At 41.1% G+C, this 16,490-nt stretch overlaps 3 protein-coding genes across 3 annotated transcripts in view; 2 read left to right on the forward strand and 1 right to left on the reverse strand.

Annotated features, from left to right (window-relative positions):
• The window catches only part of LOC144004459 (uncharacterized), a 63,083-nt gene that overhangs the window by 71 nt on the left and 46,522 nt on the right, over positions 1-16,490 (reverse strand). Inside the window, exons 3-4 of the mRNA XM_077501620.1 lie at positions 6,798-6,846; positions 356-6,402 (exon numbers count right to left, since the gene is read on the reverse strand). Coding sequence (XP_077357746.1) covers positions 6,247-6,402; positions 6,798-6,846 — 205 coding nt within the window. The 3' untranslated portion in view covers positions 356-6,246. The remainder of the gene's footprint in view (positions 1-355; positions 6,403-6,797; positions 6,847-16,490) is intronic.
• Positions 1,590-2,617, forward strand: neurl2 (neuralized E3 ubiquitin protein ligase 2). The gene is made up of 2 exons (XM_077501614.1): positions 1,590-2,403; positions 2,466-2,617. Exons 1-2 carry the CDS (start codon positions 1,653-1,655, stop codon positions 2,579-2,581), a joined length of 867 nt encoding a protein of 288 aa, XP_077357740.1. The 5' UTR covers positions 1,590-1,652; the 3' UTR covers positions 2,582-2,617.
• Positions 3,967-6,103, forward strand: msrb1b (methionine sulfoxide reductase B1b). The gene is made up of 4 exons (XM_077501619.1): positions 3,967-4,160; positions 4,420-4,562; positions 4,631-4,748; positions 5,704-6,103. The coding sequence occupies exons 1-4, from the start codon at positions 4,106-4,108 to the stop codon at positions 5,718-5,720; spliced, it is 333 nt and encodes a 110-aa protein (XP_077357745.1). The 5' UTR covers positions 3,967-4,105; the 3' UTR covers positions 5,721-6,103.

Genomic DNA, 16,490 nt, shown 5'->3' on the forward strand with positions numbered 1-16,490 from the left:
AAGAAAAGGCCAGTTAAGCCCCAGATATGACAGAATGCGGAACGGGGTCAAGTGGTGAGCAGGGGGGACAACCATGCATCATTGACTGGAGATGTTCCAAGATGGATGACTGACACAGCAGAGGGAATCGGGATATTTCATCTTGATCAAGATATAGATCTAGCTCGTCCATCCTGAATGCATTACCGAAAAGCTCACTGAAGATAGTGGAGACCAAGTTTCAAAGCAAACACGGTAAAGCAGCATTTAGCTGTTATGCTGCATGCAATTGGAATAAGCTTCGCTACGAATTGAAGTCAGCCCCAAGTGTAAAGGCCTAAATCCTGGTTTAAAAGGCAGTTATTCTTTCACTTACCACTAGAGGGAACCAGCAAATAACTAGAGCAGTGGTCTGCAACCTGCGACTCTGGAGTCACATGTGGGTCTTCAGTCCCTCTCCTGTGGGCCCCTGTGGAGAAAAAAACAAACAAACAAACAAACAAACAAAAACAAAACAAAACAAAACCTCAAACTAAAAAAAAAAAAAAGTTTTTATTAAAAGAAGAAAATAAATATGTGAAAAATATTCATTTCTACTTAAAAAAATAGAAATGAATTTCATTTCATTCATTTAAATGAAATAATGATATAGATGAAAAAAGATTATTATTATTTTTTTTTTTAAAAGTCAGTGTCAACATTTTTAAGTTGTTAAAAAAAAAAAAAAGAGACAAAAGGTAGATGAAAAAAAGTTTTAAAAATGACATATGTCCCAAAAGTGACCATAAAATGCCCAAAAAGGAAGATGAAATGCAGATAATTACTATTAAATGTCCATGAAATGGCAAAAAATGTCAGAGAACTGAATGCTAATAGTAGAAAAGAAAATGTATATAAAATGTCCCAAAGCAAAAAAGAAATCTAAAAAATGACCATACAATGTACGAAAAAATTGCCAACAGTCAGAACATTTATGTTGCAACAAGCCTGTTTCCCCAGTGCTTCAACAGGTTTCTGAATAATGATAAAATGCTAATTGCTGCAAAACTGAAAAAGATACAAACATACTATTTTTTTCCTGATGAAAGAATAGATTCTCATCTTTCCTTTGGTAGGTTCTAAGTTTTTATAGCAGTAGAACAAAATATTCTGTGGGCTTTGCAAAATCAGTCAAAATCCAGTAAAACAACCGTGAGCGAAGGTTGTTGCTTCAGTGAAAATGGCTGGGAATGAATGAGTTAATTGCTCTCTTACTTAAGAATCTAACCCAGGTCTATATTTAGAGCACCGTGCGAAAAACACAATTTAAACATCTCAATGGCACGTGGTGAGATGATAATTACCGGATTACTTCAGGTTGGCGACATAATTATGAAAGTAACACTTAAGTAAACGAGCATAAAATATCCCAAGGGGCTTAAGATTTATGTGAGCGACTGCAGCTGGCATGTTCATGTTGACCGCCTTCTCATTGCACCAACACACACACGCATACCTTTGCCATCTGTTGTCAACTGTTCAAAAATAGCCCTACCAGAAGCTTCCTAAGTGAGTGATAGCTAGCTAGGCCGAGCGCTGGCTTTCTATTGCTAAAATCCGCCTCCAGAATGACCACCAGTCGCTACAAGTCGGTTTACTTGACTTCCATTCCCGGCGTTCGAGTGTAACAAAAGATGGAAGCATTCCCGGACCACTTCATGGAATTCCACCCCGTCCACGGGACCAATGTGCAACTGGACTACTCAGCGACGCAGGCCACACGGGTGGAGAGCTTTGCCAACGGAGTGTGCTTTAGCAAACAACCATTAAAACCCGGGGAGATTTTCCTCATCGAGATCGAGGACAAGGAGCTGGGCTGGTGCGGCCACCTCCGGATCGGCCTGACCGCCAGGGACCCCAGACGCTTGGAGGTGGTCCCCGAGTACTCCATCCCGGATCTGACGGACCTGGGCGACAGCTGGGTGTTCGCCATCACTCGAAACCACAACAAGGTTCCGGAGGAGGTCGACGCGGGGGAAGGTGGCCACGAGCCGAGAGAGGAACTAGCCGGGGGTCACCGACTGGGGCGAGGGGAGCCCGACTCCGACAGCAAACCAAAGACTTTTTTCACAGACTCGCATTTGCACATCGAGAACGTTCGGATCCCGAGGGACAAGCTGGTCGGCCGCAGCCGACCCGGACGCTTCAGTCACATTCTGGACGACTTGTACAAAAGCAACGCTTTGCCGCCGACCGCCAGACGCAGCCGGATCGGAGTCCTGTACGTGCCCAAAGGCCGCGATCGAGGCGACATGCATATCGTCATCAACGGGGAGGACATGGGCGCTTCCGCCAAAGGCATCCCTACCGTTGAGCCTCTTTATGCTGTCGTGGATGTGTTTGCTGCCACTAAGTGTGTCAGGATTGTGCAGGTGGAGTATGGATGTGAGTATCAAGATTTGGTCATTTTATCTCATTAAGACTTTCCTAAATTGTCTACTCTTCAGTTTCTTCCTTGCAGACACTGTGCAGGAAGTCCATCCAGAAGCATATTGTTCACAGAATGGCCATCGATTGGCTGGAGCTACCGGAGGCGCTCAAGCACTTCTGCAAGTACGAGTGAGAACTGAAAATCGTAAAACGTCGGCGACGTCGAGGAATGTTCTGATTTACGAGGACGATGTGAACTGAACTCGGATTGTTGATTGTCACGATGCAAGATGGTGAAGATGACTGTCATTTTTAATTAATTTAATCACTGTATAGAGCCCCCAGATTGCAACTATTGCCTATTAAAATAATTAAGCGTCTCTTCCTGAATATTTTTTTTCACATTTTGAGTTTGTAAGGTGCGTAAATTGTTTTTACTAGGGGGTGTGAAGAGCCCGGTGCCTGGCGATTCGATCCGTATCAGGATTCATAGGTCACGATTCCGTTCAGATTAATCCCGATACGAATCTATAAGTCAATTAATGCGTTTTTTTTTTTGGACTCATCAGCAAACTTGTACATGTACGCTGTAAGATTTGTATGAATGTATTCATCTGAAACTTCAGGCTTATAACTGTGAGGCTTCATGTGTGAACAGCATTGAAATAAAATATTACGGCTTAATGTACATTAATATAACATTATTTCATGCTTAAAGTGTGAATCCTAACCCTAAGTAAGACGTTTTGTTGAATATTTCCATCAAAAATTGATGTTTGAACGTCCATTCGGCAGCATATTGAATCGATATGAGAATTGAGCGCTGTAATACTGGTGATATATGGCCAAATCATTAAAAAAACAAACAAAAAAACTACTTTTTTACTATGATGGCATTCCCATCTACTAAATGGTATCCAACCATCCATTTATTGACCAACCGGAAGTTTAAAGGTTGACTCATTGAGACATTTTCAGCAGTAAAAAAGTTCATATTAAAAGTTAATATTTTTGTCCAAGTATGAATGGCTTGCTGAGGAAGCAACCTCAAAAGTATTTTTTATTTTTTTTTGGAAGTAGCTATATTTTCGCCGAAGTCAGGTGTTCACTCGTGATCCTAATGATGGCAGGTGCCATACAAAATGGATGGATGGCGCATGCGTTTTGTCACACACTTAGAAATGGAGAGAACGTGTTTAAGATTTGTGTTTAACATTTGTCCACAACTTTGTAAAGCATATCAACCACAATACCAGGTACAACTGCAGTCTAATAAGAACCAATCCAAGAACGGCATCACACCTTACCTTCTGCCTTTGTAATCGTTACAATGCTCAGACTCGGTTAAAAAAATAAAATAAAATAGAGCTTAAAATGTAAAATAATAGTGAGAGCTGAATTTATGGTGCTCAACAAAATAACCAATTAGCGAAATACTACACTATAAATAGAGAAAATCCAAAGTGAGTGTTATTGTTAGCAAATTTTAAAGTTATTTACCATTTTAAGTAACGTTTTGAAATGAGAAGTCACGCTCAGCTTGCCAAACACTGCCACCTGGCGTCCGCCGAACTAAACGCAAGTAGGAGGAGTTCCCGTTTAATCCCACGAGAGGAGGCAAAACAGGAAGCTGCGGTTTAAATAATGTGTAGAATACACAGTCAGACACATCCTCTTATTAATTTTTAATTAGTCTTATCTAGTGCGCATCAAGAACATGTCATTCTGTCGGTTTTTTGGCGGGGAGACCTACAAGGATCATTTTAAACCAGGTGAGCCTGCAGTGTTACGTGATGAAGTGAGACCTGCTTTCAGTGTGGATTATTGTGAATGCAGGCCAACGTTGGTGATTCAGTATTTTAAGGTTTTATTTATCATTTTGTAAATGAGGAGAAATGAATACTGGAGTGGATACTGCCATTTATGTAACACATTATATATTTTTTATAGGCTATTGTATTTGACCTGTGTAGCATGATGACCACACTGTTACCACACTATTTATTTATTTTTACGTCATGTTTTCTACAGGTATGTACGTGTGCTCTAACTGTAACCATCCACTGTTCTCAAGTCGGTCCAAGTTCGCCCACTCATCTCCGTGGCCCGCTTTCACCGAGACCGTCAGAGAGGACAGCGTGACCAAACTGATGGAGAGCCTCACAGCTTTCAAGGTCGGCAAAGGTTTTACCTGCCTGTTTGTAATGTCATGCTTATCATCGTGCGTGTGTTGTTTTTGTAGGTGCTATGCGGCAAGTGCGGCAACGGGCTGGGTCACGAGTTCGTAAACGACGGCCCGGAGGAGGGGGTGTCGCGGTTTTGAATATTCAGCCACTCGCTCAACTTTGTCCCGAACAAAGGTGAGAGAAGAGCGCGGAGCTGCCATTCAAATATACTTTAACCGAATCTTAATTATGGTTTCCGAGGGTCATTAAAAAGCATTAATAAATGGATTTTTCCAAAATGAATGCCTTCAATGTCATTAAAAAGCATTAAAATGATGTCCAGAGGCATTAGAATTTTTTTTGTGGAGACTGCGGACAAGTTATAATGAACGAAATGAGTCCACAAGTTCCTCAATTTTTCAATTAATTTGCTCTTAATTTAAAAACAAAAATGTCGTTTGTGTCACCGATAGGGATGTAACGATATTATCACGATATGAAGTTCACAATATAATTAGCACAATATTGTGGGGGCGTTGGCGATATTTAAAAAAGATCACAATATTGTTTAAAAAAAAACAAAAAAAAAACAATATTGTGTTTTTGTACATAACTGCATATAAACCACCTACAATCTCTAATAACAATATCGAGACACTTACTTGCTAATACAAGCACACATTGATCGCTTCACGAGCAAATTAGGTTCCCCTTCATCTGACATTTAGCATAGATTTTAAACATAGAAGGCCAAAACATCCCTCATGAAAATTAAATTGCACTAATAAACTAGCCACTAGAGGGTGCTAGAACTGCACAAATGGAAATCAACCTAACTTTTTTTTTTTTTTGAAACAAATGTGTTCCTTTTAAATATTGTGAACATGACAATGATGATATTGTAGCAGTTTTAATGTCACGATATCGTGACATCCCTAGTCACCAACGTACAACATGAACCACTAATGCCACCTAGTGGCAGAAATTATTTCAAAACAAATCTCAAATTTTGACTTTGTGTTTTACACTCATTTTAATTGTATACTTTTTGAACTTCACATAATTTTATAATTTACTGTGACTGGCAACCAGTCCAGGTTGTACACCAACTCTTGTCATGCGAATTTCTCTTCATTTCTCTTCTACCCAGGCAAGGACAAGCAATGAAGAGCGAGTTTTCTGACTTGTACCTTCCAGTATGAGCGTGTGATGCGGCCAGGAGAAAGTCCCCAAGAAGGACATCCTGTCTGCTGAAGTATCTCAGACTAGCCAGTGACATATTGGCATGGATGGAACACGTATTCATTAAAATACCTCATATTTCAATGAGACTCCCAACTTCAGTCAAACAAATTCTATGCCACTTAAGCCTGAAGGAAAAAAAAAAGTTTATGATGCACAGGACAGAATGTATTATATAATTGTTCATATACATGGAGCACGTGATCTATGCACTGTATTTAGTTAACTTTTCAGTTTAAAGTACTATAAAGATGCTCACATGATGTCATATGAAGTACAGGACACTTTCTAATAAAGTGTTAAGCGGATTTGTAATTTGAGTGCTGTTTTCCAGTTGTCCTCTAGAGGATGCTATCCTCCTTTTACATCACCGTCACTAGCTTAAAGCGAACCATACAGTGCAGCGTCCAAGTAATCGGAGAGTGATTCCTAAACTATGTCCTCTGAAACACTACTTACACACTTCATCTGCCATCCATGTTTGTGCGACTGAACGTGAACGCCGGTCGCACGAGTGGCGCTTTCTGGCTCCGCCGCAGGCCGCATTCCTTGCGGCCGGCGGGCTTGGCAACGGCACTGAGGTTTTTGAGGAGTAGCCGGTTGCCGCCTGGTTAGAGAGAGGAAAGGCTGTCATTATGCAGGCAACACGCATGCAGTCATTGAAGAGTGCTTGGCAGACAACACATGGCTGTATTCTTGGAGATGGCAACTTTGAAGTCGTGTTGATATATTCACTGGTGTCACGCTTTTTTTCGCAGTGCAATCGCGACTGCCTTGTTTAAAGCTTGAATTGCACAATTACTCCAAACTCGCACAAACAAGGACTTCAATGAGCGTGTGTACATTAAAGTCGGCAGGCCAAAGTATTCTGATGGATTACAGCCTCAGCGGGGGCTCAGTGAGTCCACTCGCGGGTTATTGTAGTTTCATATGGTCGGATTATGGCAGTGCAGTTACGGTATTTATAATACATTAACTGAAAAGAAATTCACAACCACTTACCATGTCTTCAGGGGCCAAACAGGACTGTTGTATAGGAAGGAGGTCCTCACTGCCAAAAGAGATTTTCAAAAGACAGTTTTATGTTTGATTTGCATATACAACCAGAAAAACACATTATTCAAATAATAAAACCTGCACTTTTACTCTTATAGGTTAGACAGTAGTAGTGGAAGTTGAACCTCCATTTCCACCAATGTAAATAAATACATGCACTATTCACAAAGAAAATAATATAATAACAACAGAATGGGAGTAACTAAAGATTTCTTTTATCCACCAAAAATAGTCGAATCCCCAAAGCAAAACTTTTTAAGCGTTTGTTTGTAATCTGTACTGTGTAAACTCCAGATCAGGCAAGATGATTACTTAAAATTATCTCATTAGTTATTGCATCCAAGCCAAAAGCAGGTGTTGGGAGTTACATCATTCGTGCTTTCAGCAAGATGGAGGTGCCAAAACACATTTTGTTTTGAAACAAGTGAAGCTCTGTGCGCCAGACAATTGTTTAAATGGAATAGCGTTCTTGTGGTTTCCCGTCAAACATCCGAATAGTCTGAGACTAAATCTGGTTGCGTTGTAAGTTAACGTGTGAATGGTGTACCCTATGTGCCCCTCATCAATTCACTTCATCCTAAGAAAGAAAATCATTTGATTATGTAAGTCTTAATAGTCCAGCTGTGGTTTAATTTGATCCACCTTTCGCAACAAAGTGCGACTTTGCTGCATGTCCCAGAATGTACCAGTTAGCAGGCCCGGACTTGTTTCCAGTCGGAGACGACTTATGTAATTTAGTGGTGAAACAACAAGGGTGCTGATGATGGTTTTTTTGGGGGTTTTTTTTTGTTTGTGTCCCCCCCCCCCCACCCCTTTAACATACGTGTGTGTGAGTGTGTCTGTATGATAGATGAAGCTACCTGGATTAGCTAGCTAGCTAAAAATAGATAAATTAGCTATCTAGCTAAGACAAATTAGCTAGCTTGAGAGACTAGCTATCCAGTGTAGCAGGATGGATGGATGGATGGATGGATGGATGGATGGATGGATGGATGGATGGATGGATGGATGGATGGATGGACGTTTGGGATTTCCTGATTGGCTGCTTTCACTTTTCATGCTAGATAGATAGATAGATAGAGACAGAGAGAGCTTAGCTTGCTAGCTAGCTCGATAGCTAGCTAGCTCGATAGCTCGATAGGTAGCTAGCTCGATAGATAGATAGATAGATAGATAGATAGATAGATAGATAGATAGATAGATAGATAGATAGATAAAATGCTGAACCACGAATACGCAGTGGTTCACTGAATTTGCAAATTGGGTTACAAGAGATCAACGAGAAATGTGGCCAGATTGATGTGCTCAAGTACCATCCATCCATTTTCTGTCCCGCTAATCCTCATTACGTAAATGATAAACAGGCCAATAGGGTAGTTTCGGTAATCCATCTGACATGTTTTCATTGAGACGAAAGCACAACTGGCAGCAAAACAATCAAACGTCTGCTTGGATTTATACTCCTAGAGCTTGCTTTAAAGAACAATGGAGAAGTTGTCTGAAAAGTGCTGAAAGTTACATCATTCACCATTCCCGTGGGTGACAAATTAGTGGTCAAAAAAGTTCAAACCTAACTGCTCACAACCCGCAGGCAGCTTCGCAGCCAGCATGACGAGCGTCACTTAGCATCTGGGCTAAATTAGGGCTAAATCCTCTGGACACCGAGCAAAGCTCAACCATCCGTCTTCCAGTCCTGGCATGTTGGGCCTGCGGGCTACAGCGCCCCAGTGTGCAGCACAGTGGACCCCCGATGGGTCGCCATACATCACACACACACGCGCGCGCGCAGTTGCAGAGCATTGAGCCGCCGCTCGATATGTCTGCGAGCAGGCGGACAGCAAAGCATCGACACCTTTCACGGGATTTGACTTCAAAAGCGACAAGGAGCTTCTGACGTATCGCTTTTCGGCGGCGTCTCTCTTTCTCCGACTATAAATAGGCTTACCGGAGACATGTGGGGTGTAACTTGCACTTGGCAATTCCCTGAAGACATATATTAATATATAAACATATATTATTGCACTCTTTAGGGCTGGGTATCGATTCAGATTTCCAAAATCGATTCAAAAGGGCCCGATTCGATTCATTATTTGAAAGAAAAACACTCCCTGAAGTCGATGCTAACTTCCCGTTAGCATTTGCTAACTTCCTGTTTGCGCTACGCTAGCGATGTTTTAAAAAAAGAGGCGCGTTTTGTACAGTGGATGTAATTCTTAACATTGTGTATTTAGTTTCACAGTTATCTCCAACTGTGGTGTCATTAAACAGCTAAAGAACGCTTCATGACAACAGAATAACATATGCTACACACGTGCTAGTTGCTAATGCTACGCAAGTAAAATGGTGCATTCAGGGAACTTTCATAGTGTCGGAAACTTTGGCTTTCTTTGATAACATTTTAAGGGGAAAATAATCAGCCATTTAGCTCAATTGGCTGATTGTTTTGGCCGATGTTTGAAGGCCAATAATCGGCCAATTATAATCCGTGGCCGATTAATCGGTCAGGCCCGCTTGGCACATTAATTTGCGGCGTAAAAAATAAATAAAAAATTGTATTAAAAGTATCGATTTATGGTTTTATGAATCGATATTGGGCTATGAGAAGGAATATTGATTCGATATCGATATATCGATATTTTAGACCCAGCCCTAGTACTCTGGCCAATCAACTTAAAGAACGACAAAAGGTTAAAAAAAAAAAAAAATGTTTACAATAATTTGTTGTATGTGCCCATACTAATATAAACACAGTGTTCTGATTAATATTATATTTGTGGAATATGAGCTCTGCAGCAAAATCCACCTGTTTTTATCCATCTCAGGGGGCGGCCATTTTGCAACGTGCTGTCAAATGAAAATGACATCACAGTGCTCAGGGCTCAGGTAAGGAGGACCAATCACGGCTCATCTTGTGAATGTCACATGACCAAATTCAGGAAACGGGTCATGTACACTTTCACTTGTTTATTTTTTTTACTTTATTTTTATGAAAATATATTTTTTTTTGATGGTGAAAAAGCTTTTAAATGAATCATCTTCGTCTCATTTTTTAAATATTAAAAAAAAAAAATGTCATTTGAACAAGGGACTATTTATATTCATATTTATGTCCTCCGATTCCAGCAATTTCTATAAAAGGCCAGTAGGTGACAATATTGATGTGTGAGCGTTCTTCTCCTTCCAGTACATCTGTCAGCCATCTTACATAGCCATCTTACTTACGTAATAATCTGCAACATGAGAGATCTACAAAAAAAAAAAAAGTTAACTATCCCTGAAACATCAAACCCAGAAATGATCCATTTGTGATGTTTCTGACATTGATGCTTGCTAATTGGCACCGTGGCAAAAAAAAACACACACTATTTGCGTTTCAGGATAGATCACAAATTATTGGCAACTTCAAGCACACGTGAGGTGCGACACGACAGCACATCCATACGGATGACACGCCGCAAGAAAGTCCCAATCGACCCGAGCCTCCTCCAACCTGGCAGCATGTCAATTTCTGCGAGTCCCTAAACAGAGGCGACATCATTTATCCTTTCTGTAGTTAGCACACGCTCCGTCATATTGATCGGATGCATTGTTGGTAAAAACAATGACACTTTGTTGGTCTAGATTAGAATGAACTTTCTTGACTTTAATGTTTGTCGAACGCGGCTGATTTCAGGTAGTCTTATTTGTAATGCGCTAATGTGATTTTGTATGTCGCAGACTTGACCAATTAAATATTAGTGTTGTACTTTTTGGTCCCTTTTTAAACGAGTATATTTTCTATTTAGCATTTGTTCAGTTCAGTTATGGTCTCTATTTAATTAATCTACGTTTGGTATCTAGCATTAGCTAACGACTGCTAATGTGCAACTTGTGTCTCCACTTAGCAGGAAAGAACTTGTGTTGACATTTTTGTGAGCTGTGTCCAATGGAAATCGTTTTGTGAGTTTGGAGATACAATGAAAAGTATCTTTTAAAAAACCAGATGAACTCATTTGTTCCCAATAACGTGTAAATACGTTTTTTTAATGTAAGTGTCCCAAAGACGTATTTATACGTTTTTTATTTTAATGTAAGTGTCCCAAAGACGTATTTATACGTTTTTTTTGTTTTTGTTTTTTTTTTATGCTAGAGCATACAGAAGGCTTTGATGCAGCCTCTCAGCTGCAAATAACGGTTCCAGAAATGGTAGTTATTACACAAACGGCCAGCAGGTGGCAGTAGATCAAAGGAGATCAACCAGGGCCATCTAGAAAAAAAGCTCAATTACTTGGAATATTAAATAGATTTGTGAAAACTGATGAAACTTAGCTCTCTTCTAATGCCAATTGCTGCAAAACGGAAACAGATAGAAACATACTTTTTTTCCCGATGCAAGAAGAGACTTTAATCTTTGCTTTTATAGCAATAGAACACAATACTCTGTGGGCCTTGCAAAATCAGTCAAAATCCAGTAAAACAGCCGGGAGCGAACGGGACTGCTTCTGTGAAAATGGCTGGGAGTGAATGAGTTAAAAAAAAAAAAAAAAATGCTGACACAACCCTGATTGCGGCTTGTTAGAACACGTCTGGCACGCACCTGTGAACAACATACTTGTTGTGTAACTGTTTCCGTTTGAAAAACAGTGTTGTACTCTCACGCACTTTAACAGCAACATGTCAAAATGTGATTTGCGCAGGTGTCAGTCACACGTACATGCACCCCCCCCCCCCCACCACCACCACCACCACCTCCAACCACACCCACAAAAACTGTAAACACACCTGCAACGTCCTCTGTGCTGTACGTCTGTCCACCTGTGTCAGGTACGCGTCTTTGGGAAAGCAGACAGCTGTTCAAAGCTCAGCGAGCGCACTTGCGCTTTATAATCCTCCCAAAATTCCCTTTGACGGCCAGCTTCAAAGACTCCGTCCGTCATTATCGGGCCCTTGAACGTCAGTCACGTACTGTACAAAACAAACAAATGAAATGAAGTGAAGTAAAATGGGCTTGCTGAGTCGGCCTATTGGCGGCATTATTCGAGAAATGTCGAAATTGTTGTTTTGTGGATAGAATTGTGTGCTTTTTCAGATTTTGTGTCCACCTGGCACTGAATCCACTCACATTTCATGTCATGTTTCCACCAAGCAGTACCGGATTCAGAACTTGAACCACTGATTTGTGATTGCACTGCATTGATTGCATGCAATAGCCGCATCAGCTGCTCTACGTAAACAGTTCGGGGTGTGCCAAAAAAAAAAAAAAAAAAAAAATCGATTCATAAAAGAATCGAGATTCTCATTTATTAATCGAATCGATATTAAATATCACAAAATCGATTTTATTTAAATTAGAAATGAAGAAGAAGGGGAAAAGGCAGTTGTAGCCCACATACTGTTTTTGTGGAAAAAGGCACTTACAATACAACATTAATAAATGTAAAAAAAAAAAAATAAAAAAAATAAAAATAAATAAATAAATAAAAAAAAAAGACACTTCAATGTCTCTATTTGTCATTTTGTCTTGCAAAGCAGACTGGAGTAGATCATGACAATGTTGTGCATTAGGGGTGGTACGATACGGGTAAACCACGATTTGATACTGTGACAATATTTGGCTCACGGTATCAATGATATCACGATACGCGATATCTACGATTTTTGATATATTGTCAAAAAAAAAAATAGCAATATATCACGATATGTAACTGAAAAAGCCAACAAATGCCCATAAAAGGGTTAAAAAGTGAGCATGGCAAAGGTGAAACAGTCAGTGTGGATACAATAAAACAGATGCACTACTAAAGTGCTGCTCTTCAAATGACCTGTTAGCTCACCTGCCTGGAATGCACACAGGCGCACACACACACACACACACACACACACAATACTGTACCCTTGTCACACACGCTTGTCACCGCGCTCACCATACAATTATTATTAAAGGTCAGCATGGATTACGGGACGAATGCTAGCATGTTTTTTATTTATTTATTTATTTAATTGATGTCACCCAAGTCATTCGATGAACTGAAATGATCTTCAGGTGCAAACTTTTTGAATTTAGCATCTAATATCTCAATCAATAACACGGCTGTGTACGTCACTTGGCGTCATATTCCAGTTTGTAACATCAAATTGCTTTTTGCCGGAGCATAATTTGGCCTTGAGGACAAAATAACAACACGTTTCCGTGGTATGTTACCGCCGCAACCGCCTTTCACACCCGGGATGTCATCAGCAAAACAAACCTCCTTCAGGTGGTATTTTCAAAACAATATGAACACAACGGCCGTATACAGCCGCAGATCGTGCGTGAATGCCGGCTTGCAAGGCCACACAACTCTCCGCCGTAACTGCAGGGCCGAGTTCCGCGGCGAGCCGGGTAAGTATAGGGTCACGCCGACGCCGCGCGTTAACTGCGTGGGCGTGGCCTGCAAGAGCTCGCGACTAGAAACATCTTTTGACTGAAAGAAAGAGTGCCAAGCGTGCCTGCACAGGACTGTCAAAAGTATTCTGTGGCAAAACTGTTTAGCAAAAGTCAAAACAAAATGGAGGGGGAAGGTGAAAAGCAGCATCCGCGCTTATCCATCACTGTCGCATTTTTTTGCATTTTTAGTTTAATGATGGGGTCCAACAAAATCTCCAATTTCATTTAAAAAAAAAAAAAAAAAGAGCTTTGTCCACAAAAACACATTTGCACGCTGTAAAGTGCATGCCAAAGCAACAGGTGGCGTGCAACCCCCTGACCACGAAGTCCATTTTAGTGAATCGGGAGCTTTTGATGAAATGGAAACATCTGAGATAAAAGGGGATCATACGTTTTATTTTAATTTATTTACGTATATTGCCGGGGTTGTTTTGGAGGGAAAAAAAAGCAGCAGCGGAACAAATCAACTTCAGATGGGCCCCCCGCCGCAACAGCAACAGGAACAGGAACAGGAACAGGAACAGGCCAGGCGATTGCTTGGGACTGAAAGTGAAAATTCTAAAATGGCTTTTTGATCTGTGTTGACGGAATGCTGAGCGCACACTTTCAGTGTAACATCATGGAGCAGCAGTAAAGAGAGTGGAGAAATTTCATGACAGGTGTGCTTGGTAGACACAACAAAAGTCATTTTATCTCCTCACATCTGACATGTTTGTTGCGATAGGCCTTAAGTAATGGCTTTTTTTTTTTTGTTGTTGCTCATTGATATCCCCAAAATATGTAAGATGTGGTGAGTTGGAAAAGCTTTCCAGGAAGAACAAGACCAGAATCAACATGCTATTTGGTCACAATCAGACTATGGATGGCTTCCACTTCTCAAGCTGTCGTCCACAGCCTCTTCTTGGGCGTTTGTGCTAAGCTAAGCTAAACGAAGCTAACGTGTTGATGGTGGTCATTCCCCTAAAATTGTATGCTGAACTAAAATGAGGTCCTTATGTTCTAAAATGTAGACGGCAACTAGTCTTTACGCTAAGCCTATGCTAGGCTAACCCTCTCTAAACAAGTCAATTCAATCGACAACCACTTTTTGAATCTTTGTGCTGTGCTAAACGGACTCTCTGCTATGCTAATGGCAGTCACTTGTGTTTTCATCTTAGCTCAGAGCTACACCAAACTCTTAGAGACTGTAAACAGCAATAGCTAATAGAGGTTTTTTTTTTAATGCTAAACGAGCGCTAGCTCCCTCTCAGTCGGTACAAGGCAGTCATTTATGGAGTCCTTTACATGAACCATTGTGGCAGCCATTTTGGGGGTCATTTTCTTCGCCGCTTATCCTCACAAGGGTCTCGGGGGTTGCTGGAGCCTATCCCGGCTGGCTTCGGGCAGTAGGCGGGGTACATACTGAACTGGTTGCCAGCCAATCGCAGAGTGCTCATAAATTTAGTACGTAAATGTATTTGTTTTTGGTAAGAATCATGAAGAAGACACTTGGGACTGACCTTGAGTTTAACGCCATGATTGTTGATTTTGGATTTCAAATAAGCTCGCCTACTAATAGGTACTGCAGATAACTATGATTGGCTCCTGTGCAGGACCTCCTGCGTTTTTGGTAAATAGACAAACTTGAATTAATAAGACCACCCTGTCCTGTCATGTACGGAGACGCTCCATACTATACGACTTCCCGATGCTGGACCTACAGTCTGTATGCGTGTTTTTTTTTCATGTTGGCGTTCTCTCTCTGGCCGTCCATTTTCCCCCCCGCGCCAAATCCGAACCTTTCAACAAGAATCCTGGACGACACGCTACAGCTACTCTGCGATTTACTGAGCCCAGTATAACCCTGCGAGTCCGTGATCTACAGTCATGATGTCATTCACGCAATAAAGAGTGCTCTATAATCATTCGAGCCCATTCTCGCTGCTACAAAATCCTGCAGAGGAGCACGATATATCAGAAGCTAGGCAAAGACGTAAATATAAAGAGCGGGTAGACGGAGCCCAAGGCCAAAATAAAGACTGATGCTAGCAGTATAATTTTCTTAAAGTTAGACGCAAAGTAGGCTAGGCGACGCCGCTCTCCACTACTGGACTACTTAACTCATTTGCTCCCAATAACGTGTAAATACGTTTTTTTTTTAAATGTAAGTTTCCCAAAGACGTATTTATACGTTTTTTTTGTTTTTTTTTTAATGCGAGAGCTTACAGAAGGCTTTGATGCAGCCTCTCAACTGCAAAGAACGGTTGCAGAAATGGTAGTTATTACACAAACGGCCAGCAGGTGGCAGCAGAGCAAAGGAGATCAACCAGGGCCATGTAGAAAAAAAGCTAAATTACTCACAAGTTTAAATAGATTTGTGAAAACTGATTAAACTTAGCTCTCTTCTAATGCTAATTGCTGCAAAACGGAAACAGATAGAAACATACGTTTTTTTTCCTGATGAAAGAAGAGACTTTAATCTTTCTTTTGATAGGTTTCATGCTTTTATAGCAATAGAACACAATATTCTGTGGGCCTTGCAAAATCAATCCAGTAAAACAGCCGTGAGCGAACAGGATTGCGAAATGTGAAAATGGCGGCGACTGAATGAGTTAAGATGGAGAGATCAATGAGACCTAAAAAAAATATATATATATATATGTATATCAGTGCGTCTGAAGGAAGGACAGGTAGCCTAAACAAACCTCGTCCAACCTCCTGAAACGCACACGCAGGCTGTCAAGGCATATCACAGTTTCACGTCCGCCGCCGCTCCTGATTAAATAGTTTTGTGGAGTGCGCCGCTGCGCCGCAGCGAGCTCAGCAGCTTTGAAGCAAGTCGCCGAGGTTGCTTCTTATCGTGTCTCGGGACTGAAGATAACGCGGTTAGACAGCGCTCCGGGATCGTGTTTACGAACAGTCACCGTGAGCGCTTGTCGGGAGGCATCCGTGTTGGCTCAAGTCACACAGAGAGGATTGGGCAGATGTTGCCGCAACCGTCGGATGGGGCTTCCACCTCAAGCTGCCAGATGAGCTGTTTTAAAGCGTGTGCTGTAAACTGTATGTCAAGTCATATTTCTTATTCTGTTTTAAGTGGAAGTCATGTTATAGTGCCAGCCCACCCGGACGACAAACATACCACTAAAATTTCCCGTGCTCTATTTTGTAATATTAATTAAAACACTACTGTTATGTTGCGGGTGAAATTGACCCGGAAAATCTAGAATTGATCCGGAAATTCCAATAAAAAAGGC

This window comes from Festucalex cinctus, chromosome 17 (genome assembly GCF_051991245.1).
Source record: "Festucalex cinctus isolate MCC-2025b chromosome 17, RoL_Fcin_1.0, whole genome shotgun sequence".
NCBI classification, from domain to species: domain Eukaryota; kingdom Metazoa; phylum Chordata; class Actinopteri; order Syngnathiformes; family Syngnathidae; genus Festucalex; species Festucalex cinctus.

Bases quoted from the DNA above. Each gene is read 5' to 3' on its own strand.
- neurl2 (XM_077501614.1), top strand. From the start codon at position 1,653: ATGGAAGCATTCCCGGACCACTTCATGGAATTCCACCCCGTCCACGGG. The intron at 2,404-2,465 runs GTGAGTATCAAG...TCTACTCTTCAG, and splicing joins TGTGCAGGTGGAGTATGGAT to TTTCTTCCTTGCAGACACTG.